This window comes from Scleropages formosus, chromosome 18 (genome assembly GCF_900964775.1).
Source record: "Scleropages formosus chromosome 18, fSclFor1.1, whole genome shotgun sequence".
Taxonomy (NCBI): Eukaryota; Metazoa; Chordata; class Actinopteri; order Osteoglossiformes; family Osteoglossidae; genus Scleropages; species Scleropages formosus.
In genome coordinates, this window is record NC_041823.1 from 4600991 (window position 1) to 4622359 (window position 21369).

The 21369-nt window shown below is 48.1% G+C and overlaps 1 protein-coding gene across 3 annotated transcripts in view; it reads left to right on the forward strand.

The window, feature by feature from the left end:
- The window catches only part of galnt1 (UDP-N-acetyl-alpha-D-galactosamine:polypeptide N-acetylgalactosaminyltransferase 1), a 131071-nt gene extending 112930 nt beyond the window's left edge, over positions 1–18141 (forward strand). For all 3 annotated transcript variants that reach the window (XM_029259980.1, XM_029259982.1, XM_029259981.1), the window contains 4 exons: positions 4706–4845; positions 7811–7909; positions 9043–9177; positions 17485–18141. In XM_029259980.1, the coding sequence (XP_029115813.1) occupies positions 4706–4845; positions 7811–7909; positions 9043–9177; positions 17485–17631 (521 nt within the window). In that variant the 3' untranslated portion in view covers positions 17632–18141. The remainder of the gene's footprint in view (positions 1–4705; positions 4846–7810; positions 7910–9042; positions 9178–17484) is intronic.
- The last annotated feature ends 3228 nt before the right edge of the window (positions 18142–21369 follow it).

Consider the following 21369-nt stretch of genomic DNA (forward strand, 5'->3'; position numbering starts at 1 on the left):
AGTCATTGCTGGAGCGCTGCGGGATTATGGGAAAGTGCTACGAGTTCCAGAGCACCTGCTCTACAGCTGTCTTCACCCTTGCTGCACACATAGTTTCATATTGGGTTCATTCCTCTCTTGTGCTGCTCTTCGCAATGTGTTGTGGTTCAGTTGCAGTGAAGTTCCAGCCCCTCAAGACCCATGTTGTCTTGACTTACCTTCTTCGTAAGCAGCCCAGCACCATGTGGGTTTTAATGGTAGCTAATGAAATTGGTGAAGTGAAACAGGTGGGAAAAAATGCAGCGGAATGTGACCCGACACACCAAATATGTCCCAGGAGCAACTCAAGGCAGGACACACAGCGGCATCTGTGGCGTATCGCTCCCTCTGGAAACTCTTCCGTCTATCGAGGCTGAATTAATTGTGGATCACGGCTGCACTCCAATTAAGCTCTTTCTCTGGCTCGATTCCCGACGTGCTGGCTCGTCATTTTGGGCTTGATAATTGAGTTCTTGTCCTCGGACAGACGCCTTTTCAAGAGCTGCGGACTCTGACGGAGCCGTACAAAGTGCAAAGCCAGAGGAGGTGAGCCAAAGCTGGGCTAGTTGTCGCCCCTCGGTTCCCCTGCAGTCGTGTTGCCAGACAACTTGCAAATGGTCCATTGCAAAGCTCAGTGTGCCCCTCTGCCCCCTCACCCCCCACAGGCAGTGGAGCTTGGACTGTAATTAAGGGCCCCAACAACACAGTTGTGCTGGTGCCAGCAGCTGACATGCCATGAATTTAAGGGTCTGAGGAGCTCTTTCCCACCCAAACACATTTACTGCATTTACGTCGGGCTCGATCTAATTTGTGAAGCAGGCAGCAGCTTATGGAGGCCCTTCCGTTCCACACTCTGAGCCCCGTTACCCAGATACTGTGCACACCAGTTTACAGCCAATTAAATCTGCCTTGGCTCTCGACACCTGAAGGAAAGAAATGCATTTTTTCTTGGCCTTATTAGACATTCGCTTCCACATGCTCGGAAAAGTGAAAGAACATTCAAGAAGGCGGCGAGAATTACTTTCTACAACAGCAGAGTTTTGAGCAGATTGTGCATTTTGTCCCCAATGGGGGTCACTTCCTGGAATTAGTTAACCGACAGGAAGAATAATACTGGGAATTTGTTTTGTAAGAAAAAACCTTGTAAACGTTTCTTCACTCATTAGATTAAGGCTTCAAATTCTGTTTTTGCGGAGTATAAATTTAAATGTAGGCAGCAGACAGGGTGTGCTGCTTGAATAACTGCACTGTATGAAAAATGCCAAAATTATGTAAGCCATTGTTTACGAGCATCTGCTGAGGATATAGGTGAAATAATATGAGTAACGGCAGAGCAGCACTGACATGAATCTTGTTTCTCACTTCCACTGCTTACTGTGTTGGCATCTGGGTGATTGTCGGCACACTCCCAGCATGCTCCAGGACAGCTGTAATTCCCACCAGGCCGTGTCACGTCTCATTGTACAGCGTGCATATGATTTATATGCACTGCATCATGTGTGGTATAAAATTCTTCTTTTTCACACCAGCAGATAACTCATGCCTGGCACAGCAGTAGCATTTTCTGCACCTGAATGTCACAAGCTGAGCTTCTTAACCACACTACCTTCTGTGGACCCAAAGGTTGCAGGTTCAAATCCCACCTTGGCTGCAGTACCCTTGAGCAAGGTACTTACCCTAAATTGTTCCAGTAAAATTACCCAGCTGTATAAATGGGTAAATAATTTTAAGTAGCTAAGATTGTAAGTCACTTTGGAAAAAGTATCAGAATAAATGAGTAAATGTAGCTGAGATTTTGTGTCTGATTATGATCATGACCAACTTCAGCGTCTCGTTACCTCAAGAGAACCTTCCGAATAGTCACTCTCGTTTCCCAGAAGGCCAAGCGGTCAGGGAAAGGTCCTCAGAAGCTGGCTTGGTGGACTTGGCATTGCTTGTGCACCACCGAGGCGACTCTCCATAGCCTGTCTTTTCTCAAGGGCGTTAAGCAAATTAGTGCCTTGTAAGATCAGAGATATGCAAACTACTGAAGGCTGGAGGCATCCTTTTTCATGCGTGACAAGTTAAGGGAAAGGCGAGCTTCCTCGCTCATCAGGATTAATTATGCAGCCTCTTTGGGGAGGGGAGGCGGGAGTGGCTGTGTAAAAAAGGCGCCTCATCTCCACTGAGGGTAAACAATATCACAGTGTGAAACTGTGCAACGGTTCAGTCCTCCTTGGCCTTGGTGTGCAGGCTGCATCAGCGCAGACCCTTCCCAGCCCGGCCATCGCATCACATTTTCCAAACCCTCCTTCCTGGGAAGCAGCACAGGGCCATCAGGACCAAAACAAAACAAGGCACTGAAATAGCTTTTTTCCCCTCAAGCAGTGTCCCTGATGAACCTCTGTGGTGCACATCATAATACATATCCACACTTGAATGGACTTTAATATTACTTTGGTTTGTTCAGATCCTAAACTAACAAATCACAGTTTAGACTTTGTACTGCTATCATACTGTATGTCCTAAAGTGATGAATGTTTACTATGCATGTGTAGTAAATACACACACACACACAGTCTGAGACTGCTTGTCCTGAGAGGGGTCGCGGCGAACCAGAGCCTAACCTGGCAACACAGGGCGCAAGGCTGGAGGGAGAGGGGACACACCCAGGATGGGACGCCAGTTTGTTGCAAGGCACCCCACGCAGTATAGTATGTAATAATATTTTTGTAGTACATATTGTGCATAGTATGGTAATTAGCACAGTATAATATATTTAGTATAGTAAGATAAGTATAATATACAGCATAGTAATATATTAATTATATAACACTACTAATACAAGACAGCAGGTGGCATCGTGGTTAGAACTGCTTTCTTGGACCTTGGAGGTCACAGGCTCAAATCTCCTGTAAAAATTTTTTACTGTAATTACCCTTCTGTGGCGGGGGCGCGGTGGCGCAGTGGGTTGGGCCACAGTCCTGCTCTCCGGTGGGTCTGGGGTTCAAGTCCCGCTTGGGGTGCCCTGCGACGGACTGGCGTCCCGTCCTGGGTGTGTCCCCTCCCCCTCTGGCCTTACGCCCTGTGTTGCCGGGTAGGCTCCGGTTCCCCGTGACCCCGTATGGGACAAGCGGTTTGGAAAATGTGTGTGTGTGTGTGTACCCTTCTGTGTACATGGGTAAATCAGTGTAAGCAGTTTAATGCTGCAAGTCTCTTTGGAGAAAAATGTATGATAGATGAATGTAATTGGAAGTATTGTTTTTAAGTGTTGCCTGTTAACCCTGTTTGTACTTAGTCTTGCTGTTATTTTCACTTATATGCTCATATTACTTCAGATTTGCTCATACAGATGCCTTTAAGTACTGTATTTCTGTAGTAGTTACTGCATTTTCTTCACACTTTGGTACTTTATGCTCAGGGTGATACATTTAAGTTGCGCAATGTCTGTTGATATTTGTGTTAAATGTGGCAGAGCGAGTACCCACCATGTCGTGTATGTCTCTATAGGTGTGGAGAGTAAAATCAGAGTCAACTCTTCCCATAGCATGTCCATGTAAGTCGGAAAAGCGTAGATGGCAGAGGAGACTCAGGTTTCCAGATTTTCGATGTACAGAAATTAGGAAGTATTTCAAAGTGTGTATTTTGGTTATCCGGCTTGCAGGGCCTACCGGTTCCTGTTTGTTTGGTTTTTTAAATTCAGAACGTTTGAATGAGACCTTCGGTTGCCAAGTTGTTGTTGCTCAGTAACATGGTTCTGTGGTTCGCTCTGTGAGCATAGCAGCACAATGTAACGCCTGTCCCACCGACCTCCAGAGGCCTGGGTACACAGCAATACATTGATAAGACAGCGAGGCCTGTTTACATACATGTGACCACACAAGCACGGTAGTGGTTAACAGTGTACGTTTTGTTCAATGGACAAAAAACGGTTCAAATCGCAGGAAAGGAGATGCTGAACCCTTGAGAACAGAGTTTAGAGAGACTGTTCCAGTAAAATATCAAGCTGTATCCTGAATGTATACCTTGGGAGAGCCATGTGAAACCAAAAGCAAAGTAGTTTGCTTTATAAGATCAATGTTTATTAGTGCATTTGGTCTGTCCTTGATCGGGGAGCAGAAATACCAGTAAGGGCTGGTCTCAGTACTATCCCTTGAGTATTTGCGTGGCTAACGCTAATCCTTTGTCATGTGTATGGGCAATGCTAACCCTAACCTTTGATTATCTGTGCACCCATTGCTAACTCTGTGGTTATCCCAAATTGAGAAATTTGCTGAGCAGTGGCAGGCCTTCATGTTGCTCTGGATTTCCTGTGCTGGAGCTCTCACAGGTGCAAAGGCCCCTAAACCGCATGCCTGGGTCTGAATCTTAAAAGGACAGCGCAGGATCGGGGGACATTAAGTATTAAGACAGCTTTATTAGTGTTTGACATTCATATTTACTGCTATACCTCTAAGGTACATCATTGTGCTCTGTGCTGGGAAGGGCTGTGAGGCACATTGGGGAGCAGAAGAGAGTCCAGTAGCTATGAGATGAACTCTGAACAATAATGTCGCCAGAGATGGACAACACAAGCGTTGTACCCACACAGCCTGACTCCACAGCATCTTTTTTTCTTCTGTTTTTCAAGTGTACAGTGTAGTGCTGTTGAACCACTTCTGTCCCTTCATCCCCTCATCCCCAACTGAGGCGCTGTGCTCTTTGACAGGTGTGACCAAGGTGGACTACGGGGATATCTCATCACGGACGACGCTAAGGCAGAAGCTGCAGTGCAAACCCTTCTCCTGGTACCTGGAGAACGTGTACCCCGACTCGCAGATCCCCCGGCACTACTACTCGCTGGGAGAGGTGAGTATCTCTCTGCTTGGACCTGCTGAGGTGCAGAGAGCTCAAGTGTCTGGACACAGTGAATTCCATACAGGTGTGGAGTTCAGGCTTCCATGAGATGTACGTCAGTTTGGAAGAAAAGCGTCTACTAAATGAATAAATGTAATATATGTGCTCATCTAAATATAGATGCAGTACATTGGCTTCTTCTATAGAGCCCTTTTCAGAACTTTTGTACTGTAAGAGGAGCATCATGTCTGCTGATTAGTCTCAAGCTCCTCATCCATATAAGAAATTGACATTAAATAGAGATACAGTTTTTGTTTCCCAGTGCAAACCGGGATGTAGAGCAGGCAAGTACATCCATGAGTTGCTGCGCTTTCAGATTAGATCCCAGCTGTGGTTTCCCTCTCAGAGTGCAGAGGTCACACACACCACCTGGAGGTTTCCATTCAGTGCCTTCATTGCATATGGACATCGTCTTAGCCCACGAAGTGAGTCACACGTTAGAGATGCCCTCTTTCACTTCATCAGTCCATGACTGCTAGCAGGGGGAACATTGTGGGCAGAACAGGGAGCTGTGCACCATCGCCTAAGGCTTCCTACCTGCAGTGTTTGTGCACTCTTCCTGTGTGAATGAAACCGCTCTCAGAGGAAGAGCAGCCGTTGACAGTCCATCGTTGTTGAGTCCTGACCCGTTTATCCATCATTTTCCAGCTGTGTTTCTAAAGTCACAAAAAATGCTGTAACCATCAGTTTTTGTTGAAGAGCTGATTCATGTTACAATTTTTTTAAAAATCCTGATGTGTTTGTGATGGCTTCCCATCCAGAGTGCACCTTGCTGTGGGCCCTGTGCCTCCAGGATAGGGAGTAATTATTGTTAATCCTGATGAATCTTGATATTTTTTCAGTGTAGTGTCAGGATCTCACCCGCCCTCTATAACTCAGGTGTTCAGTCTTCCCGCAGCTCGGGTTGATCCACACATCCCCCCACCACCCTGCCCCCCCAGCCAGGCTGTTTGTATGCAAAGGCAACCACCACTCTGCAACTCATCTCAGCCAGGGGTAGTTGTGAAAGCATTTGGAAATCTGTTTTAAATTTTAATAGATTTTTCTGGAAAGTGAGGCAGCAATCTGTGAGGTGTATAAATCAGTGAAAGTCATTAATTGGCTTCTCTATCAGTCGCACACATATCATAATTACACTGCATCGGTTCCCAGGGAGCGGGCTGCATGGAACGCATCCTGCACGTGCTCTTAATGGCGAACATGGAGCCTGCTCCCGGGATGCGGGCATTGCAGTCTCCTCGCTGCTTTCGGATTGACATATCTGGATGCTGCTCGCGTTAACTGAAGCACTGATTAGACTGAGTTGGTGCGAGGGTCGGTGGCAAACATTTCTTTTTCCAGAGTGGTCAGGGACGGGGTTTTCACTCCGGGAAAGAAAGTTAAGTTGAAGCTATCGGTGGGTTGTGGTATGAACATGTCTGAAATATCACCTTTTTTATACGTCCTTAACAAAGAGCACATTTGCTTTGAAATATTGACAGATGTGAGAGTGGAAATTTTCGGGTCGGGAGCCAATCACAAGAACAGTTACAGCAGGCAGAGCGTAAAGGAAGTTCCCAGTTATCGATATTAAATGCCAGAAATTTGCTCAGATTCAGCAGCTGAGGCCCTCCTGTGACAAGATACCTGTCCTCTATGCTGATTTTTAGCTACAGATGTTTTTTTTATTAAATATTCTTTGGCTGTCACTTTTCTCCAAAGCAGCTTACATTGATTTACCCATTTATACATCTGGGTAATTTCTACGGTATCAGTTCAGGGTAAGTACCTTGATCAAGGATACTACGGCACATGCTGGGATTGAGACCTGGAACTGTCGATAGTAAGGTGATGCTGTAACCGCTGCACAGCCTGTTGCCCCATACATATACATGTGGATACCTATTAATATAGCATCTTTGTTGTTACCCTGGTCGGAGGGCTGTGGGTCTTCTCCAGTAGAGAGTTCTTTGTTGAATGTGTTCAAATTGTTACCAACTATTAATATTATTTGTGTTTATGGATGTATGTACATTAATTTTGAGCAAAAAATGTCTGATTGCTGATATTGAAGCTATAAATATAGTCACTGAGGCTCCCCAGAGAGACTAAGACTCACGTCTTACAAACATCATCAACTAGACCCTCAGTCCTCAGAGATGAGCTGTGAGGGACAGCAGGGGGTGTAATGTGTCAGTGACAGGGTTCAAATGCATTTCACAATAAATGAACTCGTTAGACCTCGATCGTGTGCAGAGGTGCGTTTGCTCGCCCGTTTGTTGCATTACTCTTGCGTTACCGTGGTGCTTTCCTTGCTTGAGTGTTCCATCAGGCTTTAGAATGACATCCAACTTCAGTGCCTTGAGAATCAGGGAATTAAAGCTGTGTGGTAATTAAAGAGGCTCCTATAATTAATTTAACCTTTATTCCCTGCCTTCGACTGGCACATAAGCCGCTCTGCAAGTCGATGGCATAGAAATCACATGACGGGGAGAACAATTACCAGTGTGAGAGGGCGCCTGGGGGTGCTTTGACCATCTCTGTTCATGGCAACAGGAGCTGGACTGTTACCATGTCAGGCCTTTGGTATGGGGTGTTACAGTGACTGGAATGGGGAACGGATTGCCTCAGTGCCCCCATCAGACAGACAGACAGACACACACACACACACACACACACACACACACACACACACACACACACACACACACACAGTCAAACACTGAGAAGTGGCATCGCTTCTGTCTTCCTTTTACCGAACAGCTGAATAAATAAAATGAAGAGTGGTGACTGCTGTCATGTACATTTAAATAAATCACGGGTTTTTGATCCACTTTTCTCAGTTCTCTCTTGGAACTGTGTTTCCTTGAGGGAGTTCTGGCCTACTCGCCTTCACGAGACAGAGTCTCACTTATTTATTTATTTTTGTTCTCCCTAGATCCGCAATGTGGAGACAAACCAGTGCCTGGACAACATGGCCAGGAAGGAAAACGAAAAAGTCGGCATCTTCAACTGCCATGGCATGGGCGGGAACCAGGTGAGGCCCCGCCTTCTCGTTACACGCTATTCTCCCATTGGACAGGTCCATCGTAGATCTCAGTTCCCTTCAGCTCTATTTTGTGCATTTGGACATCGCCTAGGTTGTCCCCAAGCTGTGAGTGGTGTGTATGTGTGTGTTTATGTACGTCTGCAGTGTGTTCATTTTGTGTGAGTGTAGAAGGGTGAGCCATGTTTTCATTATCAGTGTATGAAGAGTGTGTTGTTTACTAATGAATGTTTGTATATCTATATGTCTTGAGCTGTGTGTTTCTGTGCTTATTTGTGAACCAATAAAAATATATATATTGTATTTATGTATTTCTTGGCAACATTTATATTTTTATTATTTTTAGTATAGAAAAATTCAATATGAATAAATAATGTCAAGTGTACTTGTAAATATATGTGCATCAGTGAATGTCTCTGTGTGTAGGAATGCATACTTGTGTGTCTGGGAATGCATGAGGCTGTGTGTGTGTTTGTGCATGCGCTGTCACCTTCCTTCTGCAGATCTCTGCGGTGAAGGTGCAGGAAGGGAGGCTTTTGAGTGGAAATCAATGAGTGGAGTAAATGAGAAACACTGCCCCCGACACACACACACACACACACACACACACACACAGTCCTGCTCAAAAACACCGCAGCAGTTTCCCTCTGGCCCCCAGCAACCTCTCTTCCTGGCCTGGCTGTAATTAAGTCGTGTCCCGTGATTTCGGGTCAGCACCTGGACCTCTGTTTATGTGTGGTCGGCCAGACTGACCCATGGAGCAGTCTGCAGTACCACGCTCCCGCTGCCATCGCGGGCTCTTGTCTCTTGGGCCGCCTGTGATGGTGTGTGAAAGGTAACTGACCTGGCGCTGGCAACACCGCAGAGCCCTGGTTTCGCTGCGGTCGTGCTGATGCCCACGGTTACTCATCCAAGTGTAAGATTTTCACCATGGTTAAAAGACTGAGAGCATCACTAAATAAGTGTGTCACTGTAGTGATGATGCCAGGATGCCCCTTCCCCATCTGACCCCCTCAGGGGTCATCACTTATCACAGCATATCAACACAAGGTTTTCAGCAGTTTGCCGTCACCTTGGTCATTGTTTTTTGGGTACACTGACACCGTGGGCTCCCCCCGCCACAGGTGTTCTCCTACACAGCCAACAAGGAGATCCGCACGGATGACCTGTGCCTGGACGTGTCCAAGCTCAACGGTCCAGTCATGATGCTCAAGTGCCATCACCTGAAGGGGAACCAGCTGTGGGAGTATGACCCTGTGGTGAGTCCCCGCGTCACCACCCAAAGTGCCTTCTGCTGGAGCTACCTGGCTCAGCACCAGTGCATCAATCCCATGATGCCTCACTAGTGCCCACTTGTACACATGGCAGGGGTGCGCAGTGCAGCTGTTTCCACTGCAGAGGGAATGTGTGAATGTGACACAGAGATGAAGGTGATTGCAGCAAAGACAGGCAGGAGCAGCTGGGGGGTAATGAACGGGGAACATTGAGGCTTTCCGCAGGGGGTCATGGAGCAACCATTTAAGACTCATTTGACATGTGGGAAGCATCAAAGGCAAGAGCTTGGCCAGCAGCGGAGATCTTTGGAACATTACCCTCCTGCCGGGTGAGGAGGAGGACGAGGCCGACGAGGATGTTGCGTGACCTGAGAGCAGACCGCCCACTTTCCTCTGGGGCTACAGGCCCTGCGGAGCCCTACACTTCATGTCGCATGTTCATTGGCTTTCTCACAGCCAGCAGAGCCTCGCATTTGCCTGTCATTCGCCTGCAGCGAGCTTCGTCTGGGGGGTTTGCTGCTGCGGGCTAAGACTGCGGCAGTTACCTCCCAGCAAACCACCCTCCTGCGCACTCATTTTGCAGTCAATAAATTCCATCTTACCTTTTTTGTGCTGTTAGCTTCGTTCCCTTCGCTTGAGAGAGAGAGAGAGCACTAATCGACGCAGAGGCGTGTGTGCAGAAGGATGGCTCTGGGCCAAGGCCTCATGCTGCTTCTCCCTAAGTGAGAGGGACGAAACAGGAAACTCCGACCCATGGCGGTCAGTTCCGCTCAGCGGGAGCCCCGAGCTGGCACAAGTGATCATCTTGTGCAACCTCCTGCCTTCCACCCCCAACCAATCCCCAGGGTCATCCCCCCCCAGCGTGGGGCTTTGAGGAGCATCTGCTCGGTTACGACTCCTAGTGGTTGACAAGGACAGGACAGGTTGGACGTGACACTTCACGAGTTCTGATGGAGCAGACCGTCGCTGATCGGTCCACTACCATGGTAAAACCCTCCCTAGCGATTGGCTGGATTGTTAAGTTTTCTTGGAGTTGTGTAACTGACATCTAGAAGCCTTGAGTCACAGATGATACCACTGGTTGATTTGGAGTCACCGTGGTACTGGTACCCTGTGTGACCCCCACTTTCCAGCTTGCTGGGAGTGACAGTGCTTTCAGCACAGTACAGCACACAGTGTAAAAACACTGGCACGGCATACACACTGGAACATAGTACGCACACAGAGCCCCTGATGAGATGAGAGCGGCGGATCGTCATCGGCAGCCCTTCACTCGGGCCTGATTATTCCCAGAACACAACAACTGTGGCGCAGGAACAAAAGACACGATCATCTGGGAGGAAGTGAAAGGGAACATCTGTGGTGGGGTTCCACTGGCAGCAGGAGGGACGGCCTGTCATTTAGTCATTTTGTATTAGTATTAAAGGCTGCTGATTGGTGTATTCCAGGACAAAATGCTGCTAATGCTAAGGGGAAGTAGGAAGCAGTGAACCTGGACCACCAACAAAATACCTGCAAGACTTTCCGAGATCCGGGTTCATTCGCTGGTTTCTGGGCATCTGTACCTGAGACAGAAGGGCTGATGGGTGTGTGTTGTCAACTGGTCAGTCTGTGGTCAGTCGGTCCTGCTGTCACACACTCCTAAGCTGTGTATGTATCACAAAGTCACTTTGAATTTACTTGTTTGTCAGCTGAAAAAACATCTTTAAAACAGCTTTTTCAGGCATTAGGTGTTTTCAGACTGGGGCAGGAGTTGGAGCCTGGGGGCATATTGCCTCAGCTTGGCAACAGGCTGGGATTATTGACTCAGGGTGAAGACTGATTTACGAAATGAAGATGTTTACAGCCGCCCTGCTATTTCTCAGCAGCTCAGGAGACGCCATAATGAATTTAGCTGATCAAGTTTAACATTTTGTGTGCTACTTCAATCCCAACCTGCGCAAAAACCTCAGGTAATATTTCCACATGTTCGCCTTGTAGACCTTTACTGTGTGGAACACGACTCCAGGCTAGACGCAGCTCTGAAATGATACACATAGACATAATCACAGGAAAGACTCATCCAGGTTCAAATAGCCCTGTGTGGAGGAACAGCTTCTATCCTCACATTTATTTTTGCATAACGTTCATTTCTGTAATTATTTGACAATTCGCACACAATGTGTGTTTCTGCCATGCAGGGCCGTACATTAGAGAGGCTCCGTCCACAGCAAGAATATTCTTCTTCTGTCCTTGTCCCAACTGGTGCCCTACCTGTTGTTATTGCTCAGCACACACTTTTACGAGGCCCATCTCCCCACGGGTGGAATAATACTGTGTTCACATCCTTTTACTGGTGTATGGGGTTCAATTTTGATTGGTACACCGCTGATTAAGCTGCACAGCTCTACCTGCATGCAACTTTTCCATGGATTTCCACACTTAGCACTCACCTGTTGCTCACTGCTCTATATAGAACCTCCTTTGGTGAGAGTGTGTACAGCAAATAATTTCCCTACAGTAACTGAGTGCCAGTGCCACACCTAAGGGTGCCCAACCAAGGCCTCCACGAGGTTTCAAAACTGTGATATGCCGCCTCTGAGTGCTGCGCTGTGAGAGAGGAGCTCACAGGCAGTGATGTAAGAGCAGAAGAAGATTGAGAAGATATTTCATGTGTGAGATATTGCTGGGATTGAAAGTGCTGCATGAAGAGGAAAAAATCCTCTTAAAGAATAAAGGCAAATGAACGTAGAGCTGGAGCCAGAGATTAATAAGAAGCCACTTCCCTCCCCGGCAGAAGCAATTAAGGCTCTTAGTTCCCCTTTGAAGCCTCCAGTAAACTCCTCGGGTTTTAAACACCGATCGGAGCAGCATGTTGTTAGCTTTTCCTCAGGGTTTGATTCCATTTCCCGCCACAGTGTGTGAACAGCCCAGCTCACAAGGAGCTGCCGCCATACGCCGGCAATCGTAAAGGGCTCCCTGCCTGACGGTCCCACATCCTGTTGCCCTGCTGGCCTGTGTGTGTGTGTGTGTGTGTGTGTGTGTGTGTGTGTGTGTGTGTGTGTGTGTGTGTGTGTGTGTGAGAGAGAGAGAGTGAGTGAGTGAGTGACTGACCGACCTGCTGTTGCCCCTGGCTGCAGGACACCTACTCTCATTCCTGAACCTCTGCAGTGTGTCCCTTCTGCAGCCCCTCCCTGCCGTGTTTGCCCAAGTGAGACAGTGGCGTCTCCCTGGAAACAGTCGTTCCATCCAGCAGTCATCATGGACTCGCATCAGGAGGCCTCTGCCACACATACATTTCAGTGGAACACAACATAGAAAACTTAGAGGAAACTGAATGGGGGTAAAAGGACAACTGCCCCAGCATAGAGCACATGACCCTGGGGGAGAGACCACTCGATCTGCTGAGCTCTCACCACATTCCCATTTTGCCGTTTCCTCTCTGTCCACCTGAAGACCCTCTCCTGTCTGTGTGACGTTCTGGTCCTGGGTTTGGAAATGGGGTTTAACACCTGTCATTGCAGGCAACTTCTTTCTGAGCGAAGATGCTTAACACTCGTGAACCGTTCCTGCCCCTTCACTATGTTTTACCTTTTTAACTTATTCTCCCCATGTACACAAAATAGGCAGAAAGTGCGATAGTTCATTCTGTGGCTCACAGCCAACAGGGAAATGGTCCAGAGCAGGTGATGTGCATTAGTGACCTGCCTTTAGCCCTTGAGGGAGGTCTGTTGAATTGAAAGCGAAACATCTGGTGCCTCTGGATTGGTGAGACTACATTGTGTGAAAAGAAGTAATGACCATTTAACAGGGTTATCCTGACCCATCGGCATTCATCTTGCACCCCCAGCTTTCACTGATGGAGTGGGGGCTGATCCAGACAGTAGATGCTTCTGATAATTGACTCTGAAAACATAGGAAGAGCAGGATACTGAGGTGTGGAGTGTAGCGTTACAGGAAGTGATGGCTGGGGGGGGGGGGGACTGGGGGGATTAAAGACATAATAACCAGCATTAACAAGCCATTAACCCTAGCACTCTGAAGCAGGGGCCAGAAACCCATTGATCTTGGAAAATCTGGAATTCAACACCGCTCTGTCTCTTAGTCAGCAGCTCGGCTGTCCTCTGCCAAAATCATCTTCTGTCCCGCTTGTCGTAAAAGGGTCACGGTGGCAGCAGGGAGAACAGAAAGGCCCAGCCACCCCTGTCCCCCGCAACTTCCTCCAGCTCAGCCTGGGGGGTCCCCAGCCGTTCCCAGGCCAACTGTGAGATATAATCCCTTCAGCGGGTCCTGGGCCAACCTCGGGGCCTCGTCCCAGTTGGCTGTGACCGGTATACCTCCAAAGGGAGGTGCCCAGGGAGCATCCTTATCAGATGCCCGAACCACCTCAACTGGCTCCTCTCAATGTGGAGGAGTAGCGGCTCTACTCTGAGCTCCTCCCGGATGTCCGAACTCCTCACTCTGTCATGGAGAGTGAGTCCCAACACCCTGCGGAGAAAACTCATTTCAGCCGCTTGTATCTGCAGTCTTATTCTTTCAGTCATTACCCAAAGTTTATGACCATAGGTGAGGGTAGGGACATAGATCGACCGGTAAATGGAGAGCTTCGCCTTATGGCTCAGCTCCCCCTTCGCCCCTACAGTCCGGTACAGCGACCACATTACTGCTGCCGCTGCTCCCAGTCTGCAGCCAATCTCACGCTCCCTTTTCCCTTCACTCGTGAAAAAGACCCCAAGATATTTGAACTCCTCCACCTGGGGCAAATTCTCTCCCCTTACCTGGAGGGGGCATGCCATCCTTTTCCGTGAGAGAACCATGAACTCAGACTTTGAGGTGCTGATCCTCATCCCAACCGCTTCACGCTCGGCTGCAAACCGTTCCAGTGCGTGTTGGAGGTAACCCTGTGACGGTGCCAAAAGGACAACATCATCTGCAAAGAGCAGAAATGTCACCTTCCAACTCCCACACAGAATGACCTCCTGGCCTCCACTGTGCCTTGATATCCTGTCCAAGAAAACCACAAACAGGAGTGGAGACAAGGCACAACTTTGGCGGGGTCCAACACCCACATTGAACAGGCTTGACTTAATGTGGAGTATGCGGACACAGCTTTCACTCCATATGTCCCAGGACCAACTGGCCCGCAGTAGTGGCCCCGGTACCCCATACTCCTGAAGCACCTCCCGAATTTCCCGGGGAAAACGGTCATAGGCCTTCTCCAAGTCCACAAAACACATGTAGACTGGATTAGCAAGTTCCCATGCCCCTTCAGTTATCTGTGAGAGGGTAAAAAGCTGGTTCACTGTTCCACGGCCAGGGCGGAATCCGCATGGTTCCTCTTCAATCTGAGGTTCAACTATCGGCCGGAGCCTCCTCTCCTGCACCTCGACATAGACTTTCCCAGGGAGGCTGAGAAGTGTGATGCCCCGATAGTTGGCGCACACTCTCCGGTCCCCTTTCTTTAAGATAGGGACCACCACCCCAGTTTGCCAATCCAAGGGCACTGTCCCCGAGGTCCATGCAACATTGCAGAGGCGTGTCAACCATGACAGCCCTACAACATCCAGGGCCTTAAGCATTTCCGGGCGGATCTCATCCACCCCCGGTACTTTGCCACTGTGGAGCTTACCAACTACCTCAGTAACTTCCATCAGGGAAATGGACTCTGACAGCCCGAAAGCCTCTGTCCCTGACTCCTGTAAGGGAGGCATATCACTTGGGTTAAAGAGTTCTTCAAAGTGCTCCTTCCACCTCCAGACAATGTCCTCATCAGAGGTCAGAGTTTCTCCACTCCTGTTAAACACAGCCTGAGCGAAACTCCTCCGACCCTTTCTGAGCTGCCGGATGGTTCTCCAGAACCTCTTTGAAGCCGACCGATAGTCGTTTTCCATGGCCTCTCCAAACTCCTCCCATACCGGGGATTTTGCTTCTGCAACTGTAGCTGCTGCTGCCTTTTTCGCCTGCCGGTAGACTCCATGTCCCCTACCTCCTCCGGGACATGAGAGAAGCTCTCCCGGAGGTGCGAGTTAAAATCATTCTAGACAAGATCCTCTGACAGTCGTTCCCAGCACACCCTCATTAAACGCCTGGGCCTACAGGGTCTGTCCATCAGTTTTCCCCGCCATCTGATCCAACCCACCACCAGATGGTGATCAGTTGACAGCTCAGCACCTCTCTTCATCTGAGTGTCCAGAACACGTGGCCTCAAGTCAGAAGAAACGACTACAAAGTCGATCATTGACCTTTGGCCGAAGGAGCTCTGGTACCAAGTGCACTTATGAGCATCCTTGTGTTCGAACATGGTGTTTGTTATGGACAAATCATCACTAGCACAGAAGTCCAATAACATTTCACCATTCGGGTTCAGATTGGGCAAGCCGTTCTTCCCACTCGCCCCCCGCCAGATTTCCCAGTCATTGCCAACGTGAGCGTTGAAGTCCCCCAGCAGGACTGTGGAGTCTGTAAGTGGGGCCCTGCCCAGAACCCCACCCACCTTCTCCAAGAAGGCCAAACACTCTGAACTGCTGTTTGATGCATAAGCACACACAACAGTCAAAGTTTTCTTCTCTGCGACCCTAAGTCACATTGAGGCGACCCTCTCGTCCACCGGTCCAAACTCCAACTGTATGGCAGCCAGCCGGGGGCTTGTGAGTATCCCCATACCCGCCCGGCGCCTCTCACCTCGTGCAACTCCTGAGTAGGAGAGGGACCACCCCCTATCGAGGAGTTTGGTTCCAGAACCAACAGTGTGAATGGAAGTGAGCCCAACTATATCTAGTTGGTATTTCTCAACCTCCCGCACCAGTTCCGGCACCCCCCCCCCACCCCCCCAAAGTGAGGTGACAGTCCGTGTACCAAGAGCCAGTTTCCATCATGAGGGGCTACGACGCCATGCACCACCCCGCCCCCTCCCGCTGCCAGGTATACATTGCACCCGACCCCCATGCTGGACCTCGCAGGTGGTGGGCCCACATGGCCCCCCCCACGATGTCTTTTCGGGCTCGCCTAGGAACACTACCCCCAGGCCTGGCTCCAGGGGTAGGTCCTGGTGACCCTATTCCGGGCAGGGTAAACGATCTCTTGTTTACTTTTTCCATGGAGGTTTTTGGATCGTGTTAGTCTGGATCTTCACTCCAGACCTGTTTGCCTTGGGAGACCCTACCAGGAGTATAGTGCTCCCAATGACATAGCTCTGGATATTCCTAGATCACATAAGCCCTTCCACCACGCCAAGGCCCCGATCCAGGAAGGGTCTGCCAAAATGAGTTCCTTAAATACGTCTTCCAGATCCATGCACAGGGTGTAAAATCTTGCTCTGATGATTCTGCTGTGTAAGAGCGTTGCACATCCTTGTAATTCAGCTGTTGGTCTGAGGGCTCTCGCAGTCACCGCTAAGTGAATGCTGGTTTGGTGTATTCTTAAACAGGTCTGTTTTTATTGACCAAGACTGCTTCTGAATTTGTAATATTGTGGCCTGTGTCAATAAAGGTCCAGTTTCCAAGTTTTCAATGCTTTAAAGTTTTTATAGTAGTGTTTTTCACATCTTTTTTTTCTTAAAAGTGACCTGCGTTCATATGCTGAGCTGATAGGTGGCAATAAAGACCAAAAAAAACAGGAGTACTGGACTACTTCAATTCAACTCATTTCCACAGTGTTTACAGCTCGTGTTTGGTGTCCCCAAGTGGTAGTAATCAGTAAGGAGATGAGGATTTTGTATGTTTATGAGATGAATCAGTCAGCATTTCAAAGTAGTTTTTAATTTTTAATGCAGCTTTATGTTAACTAAAATTAAAATGTTATTTTAATTAACATTTTAATTGTTTAAAGTTAATTTTAATAAAATTAAAATCTTACTAAAATTAAAATAGTTTATTTATTTACTGTGGCAGTGTCTGAGATTTTTAGAGAATCTTACCAGCAAATGAACTGAGGGTTGTTTTGTTGTTAAACTTTTTGATTGTGACTTGGAAGTAAAAGTGACTTTTTAGAATGACAAACAAAATGAGTAGCAACCACCTGTCTACTTCCATCTGTTTATAAGTTGAGGACCCAGTGTGTTTACATTTTTACCACATCTTAGGTGGATCATCAGTGCTGTATCTTACTAAGTACAGTTAATGTGTGCTGCAGGAATTGTGAATAGTTCACATAAACAACTGTCTATTGAACTGAATTTCCTAGTCCTTTTCAATAAAGTGTGTATTTATGTGTCTGTCTATGAAGCATATGTTTCAGATTTTGATTGATTGATTGATTGATTGATTGATTGATTGATTGATTGATTGATTGATTGTCTGGCTCTCCACCCTGCAGAAGTTGACACTGGTCCATGTGAACAGCAACCAGTGTCTGGACAAGGCCACTGAAGATGACAGCCAGGTGCCCAGCATCAGGGACTGCAATGGGGCACGCTCGCAGCAGTGGCTCCTGCGCAACGTCACACTCCCCGAAATGTTCTAGAGTGCCCCCTGGAGGGCGAGCCAGGCAACATGAGAGAGAGAGAGAGAGAGAGCGAGAGATGGCCACTGCACGGACTCCAACAGACACTCAAGTGCAGGGAAGAAAGAGCAAGCCCAGAAGTGGGAGAGGATGGAGGAAGTGTTTCTTTTTTGGCTGGGCCAGTGCAGCAGCAGACTCCGCCTACCCCCTGTTCACACAGGGGAGGCAGGGAATGGAGAGAGAGACTGGACCACTTAAGGAAGAAGAATAAAAACAAAACTCAGTTCTTGTGCACTTGCCTATTTTACGCGAGGCAGTCGTCTCCCAGTGCCGCCTGCATATCTATTATGTTTACCTGACTGCCTCTGTTCTGTTTGTGTGTGTGTCTGTATGTGTGAGAGAGAGAGAAAGCGTGTGTGTCTCTTTTAGGAGGAGCGCTGAGGTTGTTTTTGTTGTGTTTTTTTGATTGGAAAGAGCTGGTGAAGCTGTGCTAGGAAAGGGCTCACCCCTTTTTTTTTTTTTTTTTTTTTTTTTTTTTTTTTTTAACGCATATCAAAATATCTAGCTGCTCTGGGAAAGGTGGAGCATGTCCTTTTACATTCTCCAATGAGAGGCTTCGGGCTCACAGGAACCACTTCCTATTGGTCGAGCCGAAGAGAAGGATGCAGTGGGGGGAGGTCCTAAAGACCCATGTGTCTGAACTCATAATTTGGAAATGACAAGACAGTGAACAGCAAACAAAAACAGGGTTGACTTTCATTCCTAGAAAATCAAGACAAAGTAATCAGTTTGTGATACCTTCAATTTGTATCGTAGAATTTTTTTACACAAATGATACATTTTTTTTGCTTTTACGTGAGTGCCACAGAACAGTGATTTTAGTTCTTACTTGTAGTTTCTTTGCCGTCTTTAAATGAGGTGTTAATATAGCGTTACTGTGTACACCTGGATCTCTGTATGTCGCCGACCCGATGCCTCAGTGTTTGCTCTGTGGCGACGCTCGTCCACCAGCTGCCGTAGCACCCCGAGACAGCCGCCGTAGACACCCCAAGGGCTCCTCCCTGCAGACCTCCTGTCCCACAGTCGACCGGGGCCGGACCACTCCCTTTACTGTCCTGAAGTCGCAGAGGGGCCGGAGCAGAGACCTTCCTAGCCCCCCTGCCCGGGTCTCCGCCGTTTCCCCTGCGGACACTGTAAGACCGTGCAGACGGAATCCTCTGCGGAACTGATGTAACAGTGAGCAACTCCCGTCCCTCCACCTAAGAGAATGTTCCTCATAGTCGACCTGCATTTCATTTTTACGCCCTGTAGATATGAAAAATGTGAGCTTTTCTATCATTTGTGGACTGCAGACCAAAAGAGACCGTGACTGGGGAATGAAGGACTGGGGCAGGCTCCGCTCCCCCTCCCCAAAGGTCTCCGTAATCACGGCACAGACGTGTCATATCCTACAGGAGCATTTTCTCATCCGCACGCGGCCCGCCACCGTATCAGTGGCCGCAAGTAGAATTTTGGGTACTCTCCCGTTTCTCTTTGTGTTCATGGCATTTCAAAGCGGACGGTCAGGACTCACTCCTGAGGTCCCAAGTTTTATCAGTAAGGAGGCGGAACTTGTAGCAGCCCGTTGGCGGGTGTTCACATTTCAGTTTCCTGTGGCGGAACAGGGCGGGAAGTTGACCCTCCACTCCATGCAGACCTGTGTCCTGATGTCCCATTATTTCCTTTGTGTTTTTTTGGTTGTTTTTTTGTACCTGAAGTCAAGGCTGAATCAAGGGGGCTCCTGATGTACGCCTCTGTGCTGGGGGTGAACCAAGTGCACTGGTTCAGCTTGGCAGGGGGGCAAATAAAGTGGAGAATGGGTTTACAGTACCTACATCATCATCCATGCTGGACCGTGTCTCTTTATTCATTCAACACACCTGCTTCGTGAGCACATTGTCACGTGGTCATGGGTTAACTCAGTGGTCACTTAGTTCACATCTCACAGTCAGTGCAGTGTGATCGTGTCTGTGGAGCTGTTGGTTTATATTGTTGCCATAGTGATAGAAATACAGTCGAACCCTGTTTATGTTGTGTACGCATCCCACACATTGTTCATATTGATGCCAAGAGCTCTCTGGCCAACAAAGTCTGTTAGACAGTAAAGAAAGTGCAGAAAACGTACACAATACATAAATCACACAGGGTCCTTAGAGAAGGTAAAAGTACAAGTGAAAGTAGAGCAGAGTATTGACTGTAAGTGCTGTAGAGCTCTGCTCCGGGTACAGAATGCGCCGTACCGAGTATCGCCGGAGAACCGCCTGAGTCGCCCTCTCAATGATTAATATTCATCAATACAGATCAACGCTGACAGTTTTGCAGAGCAGAACACAGCACAAATAGTCCAGACAATTCTGGGGAGCCGTGCGAACCCTACACGTAATGTCCTCGTGTGTTTTTATGTTGCATTTGATCGTTCTGCCGATGCCTTTCTCCAAGGTGTACTGCCACATCTAGATTGTATGCTAATCATTTTAGAATGATTTACATATTTGTACAGTTGGCTAATTTACTGGGTAAGTACCTTGATCAAGGGCATAAGCACAGGAGCGGGGATTTGAACCCGAGTCTTTTGATTGGAAGGCAGTGGCTTTAACCACTATTTCACCTGCTGGCCCTTACGAATCACTACATGCAGTAATGGTCACCAATCGTTTGTTCTTCCAAAGGTGCCTTGTTCCTGCGCCGTCCTCTGTGTGTGTGTGTGTGTGTGTGTGTGGAGCATCTAGCAGGTGGGGAATAGACAAGTGTGTTAAGCTCATGAAGCAGAACGTTTTCATGTCCGGTGTGTCCCGCTTGTGCACTAAGGTTATTGATCCAGACTTTAATTGCACCAGGCTGCAGCGAAGGCCACTTTAAGGGCTGTTCTCGCTACCGTGTCCCATCGCTGTCCTCTGCTGTGTTTCCTCCATGTGACCTGCTCAGCAGCACTGTGTGTGCACGCGCGCATGCAGTGTTCCAGATGTGTGCCTTTCACCGGTTGGCACAGCTGTCACAACAGCGCACGGACAACAAGGTAAACAGACATTCGAGTGCCTTCAAGAGCACTGCTTTTACTGTTTCCGCAGCAACAGCTGCGCTCGCGAAAGACGCCGCTTCCCAGGAGGCCGAGCTTGGGGGATGGCGCCCCGAACGGCAGTGCCAATGCCAGCGTTTCGCAGCAGCTCCTTGTTCGTCACAGGGCGCCTCCTGCTGGCGCAGTCCTGCGCTCTGCTCACTCTGTGGGGCAGAGTGATGAAGGATCAGGACTTGAAAGGGGAAACTTCTGAACCCGAGTCTCAGTGTGGGCTCCGCTGCTGTAGCGCTGAGAAAAGCTTCTTAACCTTGACGGCTTAAGTAGAACACCAGGCTGAAGAGAGAGAAGCTAAACAAGTTGCTCTAGGTGAGTGTCTAAAAAGTCATATTTTTATTTGCTTTACTTTTCCCCCATAAGTATTTATGTTCATTATTGCTAGTATTATTTGGTTCCTCCAGCACATCGCAATCACAGATGTCAATCTGCTGGCTCTTCATACACCGGTAGGACTGTAAATCTGTTTTTAACTTGTTTTGCCCATGACTCCAAAGTCATCATTTAATGATATTCAATGAAAGCTTAATACTTAGCAACTTAGCACATGTTCCTTGGTTTAATCATTAGTTCTGTGGTTTAAAAAAATTGAGATATAGCTATAATAAATACCTTGTAAGACTTAAGTTTGTGATAAATCAATATTGAAA